Source organism: Xiphophorus hellerii, chromosome 14 (genome assembly GCF_003331165.1).
Source record: "Xiphophorus hellerii strain 12219 chromosome 14, Xiphophorus_hellerii-4.1, whole genome shotgun sequence".
NCBI classification, from domain to species: Eukaryota; Metazoa; Chordata; class Actinopteri; order Cyprinodontiformes; family Poeciliidae; genus Xiphophorus; species Xiphophorus hellerii.
This window is the reverse complement of record NC_045685.1, coordinates 25,598,890-25,615,062: the sequence shown is the minus strand read 5'-3', so window position 1 is coordinate 25,615,062 and position 16,173 is coordinate 25,598,890. Positions and strand designations below refer to the sequence as shown.

The 16,173-nt window shown below is 40.6% G+C and overlaps 2 protein-coding genes across 2 annotated transcripts; both read right to left on the bottom strand.

Annotated features, from left to right (window-relative positions):
• Positions 1-7,620: 7,620 nt before the first annotated feature.
• On the bottom strand, positions 7,621-8,514 carry LOC116732092 (E3 ubiquitin/ISG15 ligase TRIM25-like; the record flags this gene model as incomplete). Its single annotated transcript, XM_032582035.1, has 1 exon — positions 7,621-8,514. A coding segment is annotated over exon 1 (894 nt), but the record flags the coding sequence as incomplete, so codon positions are not given.
• Positions 8,515-14,137: 5,623 nt separating this feature from the next.
• LOC116733023 (E3 ubiquitin/ISG15 ligase TRIM25-like) lies at positions 14,138-15,031 on the bottom strand (the record flags this gene model as incomplete). Its single annotated transcript, XM_032583667.1, has 1 exon — positions 14,138-15,031. A coding segment is annotated over exon 1 (894 nt), but the record flags the coding sequence as incomplete, so codon positions are not given.
• Positions 15,032-16,173: the final 1,142 nt, after the last annotated feature.

The following is a 16,173-nucleotide window of genomic DNA, read 5'->3' as shown; positions in this document are numbered from 1 at the left end:
AGTTAGATCAACAACTACATAAAGGAACTTTTAGCAAACAGCAGCTTGTAAAGCCACACCTGTAGTTAAACATTTAACATAATCAGAAACAACCTTTGTACCTCCAGCACCACTTCTGATTAAAAACCAGGTCTGGCAGCCGTTGCTATCTTTCATTTACAAGTTGAAGGTCTTATTTACAGAACTACAGTCTTCATGTGTGGAACAAATCACGACATGAAATTTACTCACATCTCACGGATATGACGTTAACTTGCTGATTCTCGTCAATCAACCAAATTTATTTGTATAACACATTTCAACAATATGACAGCTCAAAGTGCTTCAATCGCAAAAACATAAAAATCCATCATAGACAAATATAGTAGGTAATTTAAGGGGAATTTTTACTTTACAAATGATTAACAGCCAATTCACACGGGATTAAGATGACAGACAATCTGTGCTATTAATACAAATATGTGATCAACAGAGTTTATCACTGTAGTGGTGATACGCTAGTTTAAAATTGCAGTCAAATCCACATATATCCTAGTTCTTTTAGAACAGAAAACATTAAAGAGGCAAATTTCTGACGCAGTCCCATCAAAGCATGCTAAAGAAAATATAAAATAACACATCTTGGAGCTGTATTTATACTGTGACATCAGGAAATTGTGATATTTCTACCTGAGGTTATTATACTGGCCCATTCCAATTTGGGGACGACAGTTAAAAGGGTTAATAATATTGGACAATTTGTGCTTAATGTCCAGCAACCCCCACTGCTAACAAAGCCATTACAGAGAAAAGAAACCTAGCATCGGACCACTGACACCTGGATCAGTTCTCAGCTCCCTTCACCAACAAATCTCCACCTTTGGTTCTGGTTGGGTTCTCTTTGTTCCATGAAGTCTCATACGGGGTACCCCAAGGTGTAATCCTGGGACTCCTCTTATTAAATATCTATATGCTCCCACTAGCTCAGGTTATTTCACATTATTAAACAAACCATGAAAACCATAACTGCAAGATTATGAGAATCATTTATTAATACACAGACTTCATCTACTATCAAACAAGACAAATTAAATCATTATTAGTTACTTCTCAGATTATTCTCCTCTTGCATCTTTTTTGTTGCCGTTTCTGTAAAACAAAAAGACTAACAGAATTACATATCAATCAAATGATTAAAATCTAACCTTCTTAACTTTCTTTTTATCCCAACAAAAGAAGATTATTTCGTGTATGGATAAAAACAATTCATAGGATAGTATGGCTGTTCATAAACGAAAGGATTTGGCTGGACGTAAGGGGTTTGGTAAGGGAGAGGACGTCCCATATTTGGGAGGACAGATGAGGGGAAAGGAGAGGGTGGAGGTGGAGGGGCAGCTATGAAGAAAGGAGAGGATGGGACTAGTTGTGGAGGTGTGGTCCTGTCGCATAACTGGTTGGGTCTGTCTGACCTGCAGTCACTGACGTCATCAAGGTTAGTCACATCAGTGACCTTCAGTTCAACGTTTCTCCATGTTTCTCTCAGGAGGTTCTGCATTTCGGCTCTGAGCTGTGACATTTCTGGTGTCATGTACTCAACGTCACTCAGAGGACAGATGTTGCTGATGGGTTCGGGTTTACAATCTCTGAGTGCTGGCCTTGAGGGGTAGTTGAGGAGAAACTGGTTGTGATCCTCTGTGTGTGAGAGCTGCTCCAGCTCAGCGTCTTTCCTCTTCAGCTCAGTGATCTCCTGCTCCAGCTTCTCCTGAACATCTTTGACTCGACTCACTTCAGTTTCCTGCTGGGATCTGAGCTGCTGCTTCACATCAGAGCTTCTTTCCTGGAGGAGACGGATCAGCTTGGTGAAGATCTTCTCCCTGTCCTCCACTGTTTTATCAGCAGAGACATTGATGGCCTCCACCTTCTGTTGATGCAGCTTCACATCTTTCTCTCGATCCTTTATATTCTGCTGGATTCGTTGTCGACTCTCCTGGAGCTTCTTCTGCTTCTCAGCCCTTTCTGCTGCAGCTGGGACTGTTTCATGGCCTTTATGTTCATCCATAGTGCAGAGATAACAGATACACTGCTGATCAGTGCGACAGAAGATCTTCATCACCTCATCATGACGAGAGCAGATGTTGTTCTGGAGATTCTTGGAGGGATCCACCAGTTTGTGCTTTTGTAATGGTGGAGCATCATGGTGAGGTTGGAGGTGATTCCCACAATAAGATGCATGACAAGTTAAACAGGACTTGACAGCTTTCATTTTCCTCCCAGTGCAGACATCACAGGCCACATCTTCAGGTCCAGCATAACAGTGATCAGCTGCAGCAACTGTCTTTTTCCAATTTTCAACCAACGTTGCTAACATGATGTTTTTCTTCAACATAGGTCTCTGCCTAAATGGCTGTCTGCACTGAGGGCAGCTGTGTAATCTACTCTGATATAATCCATCCCAGGAGATTTTAATACAGTTCATACAGTAACTGTGTCCACAGGGAATAGTCACTGGATCCTTCAGTAGATCTAAGCAGATGGAACAAGACAAGTTATCTTGGTCTTGGGAATCTCTTCTCTGCGCCATTTCAGCTCTCAGAAATAACTGAGTTTCTCTTTCCAACAACAGCAACTGATTTGAGCCAGGTGTAAATATCACGTTCCTGAAAAGAGTGTCACTGATTCCACCTATCGTGATGTTTATAAACCAGAGGGGGAGGGAACAAAGTAGGACTTTGAACTGATTACTGTCTGCCGAACTGAAAACGTTTTTACAATTGAGTGGATTTTAAAAGGCCGTTGAGCTCAGGTTAAAAGTGAGCAGTTTCTATTCTAATTTGGTTGCAACTCCACAAAATTGCATGCTATGAAAACTATCATAGCATCCTGTTTTTATCTTAGTAAAAATTAACCATTCAAAAAGCTACATAAATCATGTGCAAATCATGTACATAAACAAAAGATTATGGGTCACAAATATTTAATTGGTTTATGATGTTTTTGTCCCAAATATAGAAACTTCCACCCGTACTGGCACTCAACTTGAAGGATATTCAATAAGTTCAATAAGGGGCATTATCTTACACTGAAGCATTTAGAAGGATCCAGTCTTAAATTTTTATTCATTTTTTTTAATTCTCTCTTCAAAATTGGAAAGACAAGACAACAAATAATTTAAGAGGAGTAGCAGGAGAGGAAATTATAGAAAATTACTTCAAGAAAAATATCTCCTTCCCAAAATGTTCCCCATATTTAGTCAGAACTTCTGAATAATTGAATTAATCTACCAACATAAGGAATGAGGCAAACCTGCTGAGATAAGACACATTTATGCCAGCGGAGTGCACAATGACTTTCTCTTCTGTCAGTCCCTGCCAACAAACACCACAAGAGAAGCAATTTTAAACTCAAGTTTTTGTGAAGAATAATATGGATTGGTAAAGACACGTCTGGATTTGTACAGATGGTGCAACTGCAATGATAGGAGAACAGAAAGGATTCATTTGTTTGTGCAGTTTACTCATCTGCTGCTACAACACACTGTTCCACCCACAGAGAACAGCTGAGATAATGTCTAAAATCTGTTGTGGACGAGTCTGAAAACAATTAACCAGATCGAAGGAAAGTGTTGCCTTGCTAACAGAAGGCTGCAGGTTGCTCTGGTGAGCGCTGCACTCGGGCCAAACGAAACTGAAGGCTGTGGTGTTTTTCCTTCGTCACTACCCGGCATTTCCAGGCCTTTAAAGATGGCAGCGTCAACAGAAAGCCACTGAACGCATGTCTTCTCCAAGCGCTGTGTGATGAAATAGGAAGCGAACACACAAAGTGTGTTTCACGCAGAGGTTTGTTGGTTACCATCGGAAAAGTTCTCACACATCTGTTTGAACTTCAAGATGAGGTAAAACTCTTCCTGGACCATACTTATGAATTGCATAAAAAAAGGTGGATAATTTCTAATGGCTCACAAAATTGGCATACTTAGCTGATATTTTCAGCACACTCAACACATTGAATTTGGTTTTGCATGGAAGGCTATCACCACTTTCATTGTCCAGGAGAAAGTTTGGACGATGGCGGTAGGAGTTTGTTCCTCGTTCAGTGGGTTGCTGGTTTGGCTCCTGTTGTTTGCCTCTGTTGTGTCTTTGAGCAAGACACTTCACCTGCCTTGCCTGCTGGTGTAGGTCAGAGGTCCCGATGTAACCGGTGCTTGGCAACCTCAGTTCTGCCAGACTCCCCCAGGGCAGCTGTGGCTACTATCCAGTAGCTTCCCACCATCAGTGTATGAATGAGTGCACAACATTTGCAAGACCTTCGATCACAGCAGGGGATTGCTTGATGTTGTGGTTCCATCTGAATTTGAAGTCTTTTAGATTTCTGAATTAAATGTTACGATCTGTGATTACTTCATCCAATGCCAGTATGTTTTAGTTCTTGTGGGTGGCAAGGCCTCAGCTGCTTGGTGTTATTAGTCGACTTTCTTCAGTTTTAATAGAATTTAGCCTGATTGTTGTTGCAGTTTGTTAATTGTAGTTTGGTGTTTTGAGTCTGATTCAGAGTTAGGTGTTGATGCTTATTTATTGATTAAATACTGTATATTTTTGCAAGTTACAGTACAGACATTTTACATTAAAATAATTTAACCCTTCATGTTATTTTGCTGTATGATGAAAGTTGTTTTATTGTGAAATTGTAGTCATGTTACTACTGTCCATTTGATTACATTTTCTACCACTGGGCTTGTGGTAGAAACACAATAAGCAAACCCATACACAGTTTCAGTCAAAGCTTATTCATTTAAAAAAATGTCCCTTCCAGCTAAAACCTTTTAATTTGATTTGAAGTTAAAAGCAAACAAACTGCACACCCAGTTAGATCAACAACTACATAAAGGAACTTTTAGGCAAACAGCAGCTTGTAAAGCCACACCTGTAGTTAAACATTTAACATAATCAGAAACAACCTTTGTACCTCCAGCACCACTTCTGATTAAAAACCAGGTCTGGCAGCCGTTGCTATCTTTCATTTACAAGTTGAAGGTCTTATTTACAGAACTACAGTCTTCATGTGTGGAACAAATCAGACATGAAATTTACTCACATCTCACGGATATGACGTTAACTTGCTGATTCTCGTCAACCAAATTTATTTGTATAACACATTTCAACAATATGACAGCTCAAAGTGCTTCAATCGCAAAAACATAAAAATCCATCATAGACAAATATAGTAGGTAATTTAAGGGGAATTTTTACTTTACAAATGATTAACAGCCAATTCACACGGGATTAAGATGACAGACAATCTGTGCTATTAATATAAATATGTGATCAATAGAGTTTATCACTGTAGAGGTGATACGCTAGTTTAAAATTGCAGTCAAATCCACATATATCCTAGTTCTTTTAGAACAGAAAACATTAAAGAGGCAAATTTCTGGCGCAGTTCCATCAAAGCATGCTAAAGAAAATATAAAATAACACATCTTGGAGCTGTATTTATACTGTGACATCAGGAAATTGTGATATTTCTACCTGAGGTTATTATACTGGCCCATTCCAATTTGGGGATGACAGTAAACAGGGTTAATAATATTGGACAATTTGTGCTTAATGTCCAGCAACCCCCACTGCTAACAAAGCCATTACAGAGAAAAGAAACCTAGCATCGGACCACTGACACCTGGATCAGTTCTCAGCTCCCTTCACCAACAAATCTCCACCTTTGGTTCTGGTTGGGTTCTCTTTGTTCCATGAAGTCTCATACGGGGTACCCCAAGGTGTAATCCTGGGACTCCTCTTATTAAATATCTATATGCTCCCACTAGCTCAGGTTATTTCACATTATTAAACAAACCATGAAAACCATAACTGCAAGATTATGAGAATCATTTATTAATACACAGACTTCATCTACTATCAAACAAGACAAATTAAATCATTATTAGTTACTTCTCAGATTATTCTCCTCTTGCATCTTTTTTGTTGCCGTTTCTGTAAAACAAAGACTAACAGAATTACATATCAATCAAAGGATTAAAATCTAACCTTCTTAACTTTCTTTTTAGCCCAACAAAAGAAGATTATATCATGTATGGAAAATCACAATTTAAACCAAAAACCTGAAACATAACTAGTGAGGTATTCACTCTTAAAGTATTATAAAATTTCTGCACATCGTGTTTCTTTGGTCCAAATTACCACAGTCTCTTGGAGATGCTGGGTCCCCATCATCGGTTTAAGGGATCATTAGTTCAGTGATCACTTGTTGATTGTTTTCTGTGACATCTGCGTACATGAGTTTCCACCAGCTTCCATTTTTTCTGAGCATGTGGCTGAAGAACTTCTTGCATGCAGCTGCACCAAACTACCAGTAGGTGGCTCTAAAGAACTAAAAATCCCTGAAGAGGATTCCCTCTAGTCAAATATCTTCACTTCCTGCTTGCAAGCCACTTTTTTTCATCTTTTATTAGTGCCTCTGCCTCCATGTTGTTAAGACACCAGGCTCAAGGTAAAGTTGAGGAGGGTGGAACTGCATCTGTGGTCTGTCTTACATTCAAGTATTTATAGAATGTCTGGACGGGGCCCCTGAATGTCTGGAGGGGCCCCTGAATGTCTGGACGGGCCCCTGAATGTCTAGACGGGCCCTACCAGCAGCTACTGAGTTTTCTTTGCCCTGATATTTCTGAGTCTTAAAATTCTCAGAGGTGCTAACATCAAAAACATTATGCAGAGTTAACCCCTCTGAGCTTTTTCAATGTTTAAAGCAGCCAAGTTGTTATAGACAGTCAGATATTATTTGGGTTTATTTAGTAAAAAAGCAGCAAATTTGCTTATTTCATAACTTCATAACCAGCAACCTTCTCTCCTATAGTCTAACAGCTACAGTCTCAGATCAACACAATCCTTCAGCTGTCAGCAGCAGAAACCACAACTTTACACCTATCAAGAAAAAAGACTACATTTGCTTTGCATCGTCCCCACATGATGACAGGGACACAGTAGGATCCAATTAAATATTAGATTCTTGATGGGTTGTTGCTATGTTGTTGTACGTTGTTTTAAGATCTTGTTCAATGAACCTTTTTAACGTTGAAACCCTGCAGCTCCAAAGATCTCTGCACGGCCCTGCTCCGAGGAACTGTTGGTTCAGTCACTGTCCCGGTGCCAGTACCAGAACTAAGATTTCTAGGCCAGTTGGTTTTCATAGCCGTCTCCCCGCTCGTCCCCTTGATCTCATCATAAATAATGGTGGTGGGCGGAAGAGTGGTTGGGGTGGGGATTCAGCTGTGGAGAAAAGAGAGGATGCAGGTGGGGGTGGAGGGTTGGCTCTGGAGCGGGGCGGGGGGATGAAAAGCCTGCGTGTCCAACTTGAGTGATCAGGGGTATGGTATACGGTCTTTAAACATTGACCAGCCATTTCCATGGCAGTTGGTTCTAGTTCTGACAGTAGAATCTCCACTCTAGCTACTGCATCTGAGATGTTTCTCCATGAGTCTCTCAGGACGTCCTGTAGTTGATCTCTGAGCTCTGACACAGCTGGTGCCACGTCCTCAAAGTGTCTCAGAGGACAGATATCGATCCTGGATGAATGTGTAGACTCACTGAGTGCTGGCAGTGAGGGGTAGTTGAGGAGAAACTGGTTGTGATCCTCTGTGTGTGAGAGCTGCTCCAGCTCAGCGTCTTTCCTCTTCAGCTCAGTGATCTCCTGCTCCAGCTTCTCCTGAACATCTTTGACTCGACTCACTTCAGTTTCCTGCTGGGATCTGATCTGCTGCTTCACATCAGAGCTTCTTTCCTGGAGGAGACGGATCAGCTCAGTGAAGATCTTCTCACTGTCCTCCACTGCTTTATCAGCAGAGACATTGATGGCCTCCACCTCCTGTTGAAGCAGCTTCACATCTTTCTCTTGGTCCTGGATTCTCTGATGGATTTGTTGTCGACTCTCCTGGAGCTTCTTCTGCTTCTCAGCCCTTTCTGCTGCAGCTGAAACTGTTTCATGGTCTTTATGTTCATCCATAGTGCAGAGATAACAGATACACTGCTGATCAGTACGACAGAAGATCTCCAACACCCTATTATGACAAGAGCAGATGTTCTCCTGCAGCTTCTGGGATGGATTCACCAGCTTGTGTTTTTTTAATGGTGGAGTATAATAGTGAGGTTGGAGGTGATCCCCACAGTAAGAAGCTGAACACGTTAAGCAGGACTTGACAGCTTTCATCTTCCTCCCAGTGCAGACATCACAGGCCACATCATCAGGTCCAGCATAGCAGTGATCAGCTGGAGCAGCTTTTAGTCCAGTCTTCTTCAAATCTTCCACCAACTCGGTTAACATGATGTTTTTTATTAGGACAGGTCTCTGCCTGAAGGTTTTCCTGCATTGAGGACAGTTGTAGATTCCCATCTGATCTTCTCCATCCCAGCAGTCTTTAATACAGTTCATACAGTAACTGTGTCCACAAGGAATAGTCACCGGATCCTTCAGTAGATCCAAACAGATGGAACAAGAGATTTTCTCCTGCTGGACTCCTCTCTGAGCCATTTTACCTCTCAATAATGAAAGTTTGAATCAGTCAACTCCGAGTATAAATAGATGTAAGTTACACCCACCTTAAAAAAATGTGAATAAACTGGTATGCCTGTGTTTCATAGAAGACATGCTTTCAGGCTGATTCATTCCCACAAGGTGTTTAACTTTTTCTGTTCTCTGTTTCTCCATTTGTGGTAAAGATGGAGGTTCTGATCTTTATGTGAAATGAAATAACCATATTGTTTAATACAAAATAAACAAAAATTACTCAGTGACATATAAGTGTGCATGAGTCAACAGAAATGCTGAATAATTAGCATAAGCTTTAGAAAATACATTGCTGAAACTAATGTCTTAAAGCAAATGATGAGCACAATTCTGCACAGAAATAAAAGAGGACTGGGTTTATTCCTGGAAATAAATAAATAACAAGTGTTGCATTGTATCCAGAAATTTCACTGAAATAGAGAGTATTAATAGTTCACAATAATACTCAAGTAATGTTGTTGAATACCACAGTTTCCAACAACTGTCGTATCCAACAACATATATATTTATATTTGCTGAAAATCAGAGAAAAAATGTTGCTCCTCTGCCGTCTCCCAGCACTAACTAGAAACAACCAATCAGAGCCAGGCGCTGCTCCTACACTCCACTGCCAGCTGGTGTGACCCAGAGTAAAACCTGCCCTCATGCATTCCTGTACTGCTCTGAATGCATTACTATTGGTTAACTCACAGTCAGTCACATAATGCATTCAGCCAGTCACTGTGTCTGGAGTGGTAATACAGACTTACTCCAGTTTCCCAGTCAGGTGTGAGAGGGAGGGAAGCTGTGATGGTTGGTGCTTCTTTCCCCTCCATCTCACCAAACTGATACACAAATCACTATTCACCTCTAATCCGTTGAGTAGAAATGGCGCTTTAACATTTTCATAGAAATTACTCATCTTCTCCAGAGTTTCTTCATCCTGTTAAAAGGTTTTATTGGACCTGTGTCAGAACTGGACCTCCCTGTTTCCTCTGTTGTCCTTAGCAGCAACAAGTGGACGATCCAAGTATGACACTCTGGGCTGGACTTAGAGAAGTTGTTGTAATTAAACAAGGACAGCACAAATAAACTATTATATTTTAATTTTTGAACATTTTCATGTATTCCCCACTTTCTATTGAGTTTGTATAAACTTTTCACTGGGATGTCCAACTCATGAGGCATTCTGAGATACTTGGTTCTCTTCTGATCTCCTTTCCCTGTTCTCCATGTCTACCTTTCACAGCATGGCTACATTCCAGCTGCCACTACACTTCTCTGCACGAGTCAGCATCCAAGTCCACCGTTTTAGACCATCTCCTTCAATACAGACGGACAAAACATGGTAGCTGCACTGAGGTTGAAGCAAACAAATTTACAAATGTATTGTGAGTTTCTTTGTGAATGTGTGTTTCCTTGATTACTCACTTCACATAGTTCAAACACCATCACACCTGCTGGAATGCATAAGGAGAACTTCCTTATGCATTCCAGCACAAAGACGTTTTCTAATTGAGCAGGTTCAGCAGAAACAAAACCCAAGAACACCTCCAGTGTTTGAACAGCGCATTCCTCAGACAGTCTGTTTCTAACAAACTTGTTTCTTCTCAGCGTTTCCAACACTGAGTCTAAAATCAGAAGGTTTACGTAGATCATTGGCTTTCATTCCTAATTTTCAGAATCCACTGTCTTTCATGCTTTAGATATTTCTCTGCACCAGCACACCTGCATTAAATGAATGCATTAACCACTAAACATGCAATTAAGTGCTACAGAAGTCTAGCAGTCATTAATTTACTTACAGCAGGCTTGTGGGGGCAGGAAAATGCCTAAAACTTGCTGGACTGTGGCTCCTGAGGAATAATTCTGAACAGAACATCAGTACATAGAAAAATAAATAGTTTGCTAAAATGAAGGTAAAGTTGTTTCATCAGTGACTGTACCATTAAAAATCATGTTTTTTAAAACAACTTACAGGTTTTTTCCCCCCATGTCTTTACATTAGATAGTTCATAGTTCAAAGGAATACATAGAACTTTTACAGAAAGTACCTAAAAATATACAAACACAGACACAAACATGAGGAGGAAAGCCAACAAAAATATTAAAAATAAAAACAGCGCAGTGTGTAAGAGTCTTTAAATGGAGCTCCTTGGTCTGCAGGAGTCCTCAGGAGAAACTGTCCTTTACAGCATCAGAAAATATGTAAATTATAACTGCTGATGCTCCTCCTCCTACAGGAGCGGTGCAGTGATTTGGAAACATGAATTTGTCCCTATCATCCAGATGCAGACAGTCTAGTACTTACAGAGCAAATCTCACCACAATAGAGACATTGGTTGAATCAAAGTTTGAAATATTTCAGGAAATCAAAAATATTTGATTTGTAAGGAGCTGATACTGCCAATTCAGCCAGCAGAGGGCAAAAGCAGTGGCATTACAAATCGATCAATAGTATAAGTGTTAGTTGCCAGGGCATCTGAAAGTCAGTTCACCTGTCTCCCTTTATAAGATGTCCAGTCAGTGTAGGATGATTCTTGTATCGTGGAATTATTTTCCATTTTCTGGTTTTCAGATGTTTCATATTCCCGAGTGCCAATTCATCCATAATCTTCCTCTTATCCTTGATCGGTTTGTAGATGCAGAGATGCCCAAACTTCCCTCTTTTCTACTGGAATCCCAAAGTAATCCAACATGGTCATTCCAGCATATCCTTTCTTTAAGATTATTTTCTTTGAGAATAAACCTTGCTGTTAATTTATCCGCTTAGTTGTCTTCTTTCTGACAGATTTGTTGGTTTATTGGTTTTGACACTTTTTTATCTTGAGTTTTGCTGCCACCATGTGGCCAAATTGATGATAGTATATTTAATTCAAGTAGCTCAAAGATTTCGGTTTCTGAAATGATTAAATGCAGCCGTATAGTGCCTTCAATAAGACATTGTAAAGTGTGTGTGTTCTGAACCTGAACCACGTTAACATCACAAGAAACACTGTGTATGAATAAAATTCATTGATGTGTACAATACAGTATAATTTCAGTCTATTTAATACACCACAATCAACTTATCTGGTGGTTAAAAATGAAAACTTGTCTTAAACTATTGTTTTAATTTCCATTAAAAATGTTGCTTATGTTTCATTATGCAATTATTTTCTTCTGTGTTGTTGCTGAACTAAATTGATAAGATTGAAAGAAATGTGCACAGATAATCAGCACATCAGATACAAGCTGTAACCTACATGCCGTGAAGGCTGTCTACTTTACTTATATAGGGCCATAGATCTAGTCAAAGTAAAATCTTATCTACACCAGAAGACGATGTATTTTGATACAGGATGTCGCCTCTCCTGTTTCTACGCCCAAAGAAAGGTTATTTTCTCATGTAAAGTGTGTGTGTGTTCTGGGATAAAATAACACATCTTAGAGCTGTATTTATACTGTGACATCAGGAAATTGTGATATTTCTACCTGAGGTTATTATACTGGCCCATTCCAATTTGGGGATGACAGTAAACAGGGTTAATAATATTGGACAATTTGTGCTTAATGTCCAGCAACCCCCACTGCTAACAAAGCCATTACAGAGAAAAGAAACCTAGCATCGGGCCACTGACACCTGGATCAGTTCTCAGCTCCCTTCACCAACAAATCTCCACCTTTGGTTCTGGTTGGGTTCTCTTTGTTCCATGAAGTCTCATACGGGGTACCCCAAGGTGTAATCCTGGGACTCCTCTTATTTAATATCTATATGCTCCCACTAGCTCAGGTTATTTCACATTATTAAACAAACCATGAAAACCATAACTGCAAGATTATGAGAATCATTTATTAATACACAGACTTCATCTACTATCAAACAAGACAAATTAAATCATTATTAGTTACTTCTCAGATTATTCTCCTCTTGCATCTTTTTTGTTGCCTTTTCTGTAAAACAAAGACTAACAGAATTACATATCAATCAAAGGATTAAAATCTAACCTCCTTAACTTTCTTTTTAGCCCAACAAAAGAAGATTATATCATGCATGGAAAATCACAATTTAAACCAAAAACCTGAAACATAACTAGTGAGGTATTCACTCTTAAAGTATTGTAAAATTTCTGCACATCGTGTTTCTTTGGTCCAAATTACCACCGTCTCTTGGAGATGCTGGGTCCCCATCATCGGTTTAAGGGATCATTAGTTCAGTGATCACTTGTTGATTGTTTCCTGTGACATCTGTGTACATGAGTTTCCACCAGCTTCCATTTTTTCTGAGCATGTGGCTGATGGACTTCTTGCATGCAGCTGCACCAAACTACCAGTAGGTGGCTCCAAAGAACTAAAAATCCCTGAAGAGAATTCCCTCTAGTCAAATATCTTCACTTCCTGCTTGCAAGCCACTTTTTTCATCTTTTATTAGTGCCTCTGCCTCCATGTTGTTAAGACACCAGGCTCAAGGTAAAGTTGAGGAGGGTGGAACTGCATCTGTGGTCTGTGTTACATTCAAGTATTTATAGAATGTCTGGAGGGGCCCCTGAATGTCTGGAGGGGCCCCTGAATGTCTGGACGGGCCCCTGAATGTCTGGACGGGCCACTGAATGTCTGGACGGGCCCTACCAGCAGCTACTGAGTTTTCTTTGCCCTGATATTCCTGAATCTTAAAATTCTCAGAGGTGCTAACATCAAAAACATTATGCAGAGTTAACCCCTCTGAGCTTTTTCAATGTTTAAAGCAGCCAAGGTGTTATAGACAGTCAGATATTATTTGGGTTTATTTAGTAAAAAAGCAGCAAATTTGCTTATTTCATAACTTCATAACCAGAGATCTTCTCTCCTATAGTCTAACAGCTACAGTCTCAGATCAACACAATCCTTCAGCTGTCAGCAGCAGAAACCACAACTTTACACCTATCAAGAAAAAAGACTACATTTGCTTTGCATCGTCCCCACATGATGACAGGGACACAGTAGGATCCAATTAAATATTAGATTCTTGATGGGTTGTTGCTATGTTGTTGTACGTTGTTTTAAGATCTTGTTCAATGAACCTTTTTAACGTTGAAACCCTGCAGCTCCAAAGATCTCTGCACGGCCCTGCTCCGAGGAACTGTTGGTTCAGTCACTGTCCCGGTGCCAGTACCAGAACTAAGATTTCTAGGCCAGTTGGTTTTCATAGCCGTCTCCCCGCTCGTCCCCTTGATCTCATCATAAATAATGGAGGTGGGGGGAAGAGTGGTTGGGGTGGGGATTCAGCTGTGGAGAAAAGAGAGGATGCAGGTGGGGGTGGAGGGTTGGCTCTGGAGCGGGGCGGGGGGATGAAAAGCCTGCGTGTCCAACTTGAGTGATCAGGGGTATGGTATACGGTCTTTAAACATTGACCAGCCATTTCCATGGCAGTTGGTTCTAGTTCTGACAGTAGAATCTCCACTCTAGCTACTGCATCTGAGATGTTTCTCCATGAGTCTCTCAGGACGTCCTGTAGTTGATCTCTGAGCTCTGACACAGCTGGTGCCACGTCCTCAAAGTGTCTCAGAGGACAGATATCGATCCTGGATGAATGTGTAGACTCACTGAGTGCTGGCAGTGAGGGGTAGTTGAGGAGAAACTGGTTGTGATCCTCTGTGTGTGAGAGCTGCTCCAGCTCAGCGTCTTTCCTCTTCAGCTCAGTGATCTCCTGCTCCAGCTTCTCCTGAACATCTTTGACTCGACTCACTTCAGTTTCCTGCTGGGATCTGATCTGCTGCTTCACATCAGAGCTTCTTTCCTGGAGGAGACAGATCAGCTCAGTGAAGATCTTCTCACTGTCCTCCACTGCTTTATCAGCAGAGACATTGATGGCCTCCACCTCCTGTTGAAGCAGCTTCACATCTTTCTCTTGGTCCTGGATTCTCTGATGGATTCGTTGTCGACTCTCCTGGAGCTCCTTCTGCTTCTCAGCTCTTTCTGCTGCAGCTGGGACTGTTTCATGGTCTTTATGTTCATCCATAGTGCAGAGATAACAGATACACTGCTGATCAGTACGACAGAAGATCTCCAACACCCTATTATGACAAGAGCAGATACTCTCCTGCAGCTTCTGGGATGGATTCACCAGCTTGTGCATTTTTAATGGTGGAGTATAATAGTGAGGTTGGAGGTGATCCCCACAGTAAGAAGCTGAACACGTTAAGCAGGATTTGACAGCTTTCATCTTCCTCCCAGTGCAGACATCACAGGCCACATCATCAGGTCCAGCATAGCAGTGATCAGCTGGAGCAGCTTTTAGTCCAGTCTTCTTCAAATCTTCCACCAACTCTGCTAGCATGATGTTTTTTTTGAGGACAGGTCTCTCGCTGTAGGTTTTCCTGCATTGAGGACAGTTGTAAATTCCCATCTGATCTTCTCCATCCCAGCAGTCTTTAATACAGTTCATACAGTAACTGTGTCCACAAGGAATAGTCACCGGATCCTTCAGTAGATCCAAACAGATGGAACAAGAGATTTTCTCCTGCTGGACTCCTCTCTGAGCCATTTTACCTCTCAATAATGAAAGTTTGAATCAGTCAACTCCGAGTATAAATAGATGTAAGTTACACCCACCTTAAAAAAATGTGAATAAACTGGTATGCCTGTGTTTCATAGAAGACATGCTTTCAGGCTGATTCATTCCCACAAGGTGTTTAACTTTTTCTGTTCTCTGTTTCTGCATTTGTGGTAAAGATGGAGGTTCTGATCTTTATGTGAAATGAAATAATCATATTGTTTAATACAAAATAAACAAAAATTACTCAGTGACATATAAGTGTGCATGAGTCAACAGAAATGCTGAATAATTAGCATAAGCTTTAGAAAATACATTGCTGAAACTAATGTCTTAAAGCAAATGATGAGCACAATTCTGCACAGAAATAAAAGAGGACTGGGTTTATTCCTGGAAATAAATAAATAGCAAGTGTTGCATTGTATCCAGAAATTTCACTGAAATAGAGAGTATTAATAGTTCACAATAATACTCAAGTAATGTTGTTGGATACTACAGTTTCCAACAACATGTATATTTATATTTGCTGAAAATCAGAGAAAAAATGTTGCTCCTCTGCCTTTTCCCAGCGCTAACTAGAAACAACCAATCAGAGCCAGGCGCTACTCCTACGCTTCACTGCCAGCTGGTGTGACCCAGAGTAAAACCTGCCCTCATGCATTCCTGTACTGCTCTGAATGCATTACTATTGGTTATACTCACAGTCAGTCACATAATGCATTCAGCCAGTCACTGTGTCTGGAGTGGTAATACAGACCTACTCCAGTTTCCCCAGTCAGGTGTGAGAGGGAGGGAAGCTGTGATGGTTGGTGCTTCTTTCCCCTCCATCTCACCAAACTGATACACAAATCACTATTCACCTCTAATCCGTTGAGTAGAAATGGCGCTTTAACATTTTCATAGAAATTACTCATCTTCTCCAGAGTTTCTTCATCCTGTTAAAAGGTTTTATTGGACCTGTGTCAGAACTGGACCTCCCTGTTTCCTCTGTTGTCCTTAGCAGCAACAAGTGGACGATCCAAGTATGACACTCTGGGCTGGACTTAGAGAAGTTGTTGTAATTAAACAAGGACAGCACAAATAAACTATTATATTTTAATTTTTGAACATTTTCATGTATTCCCCACTTTCTA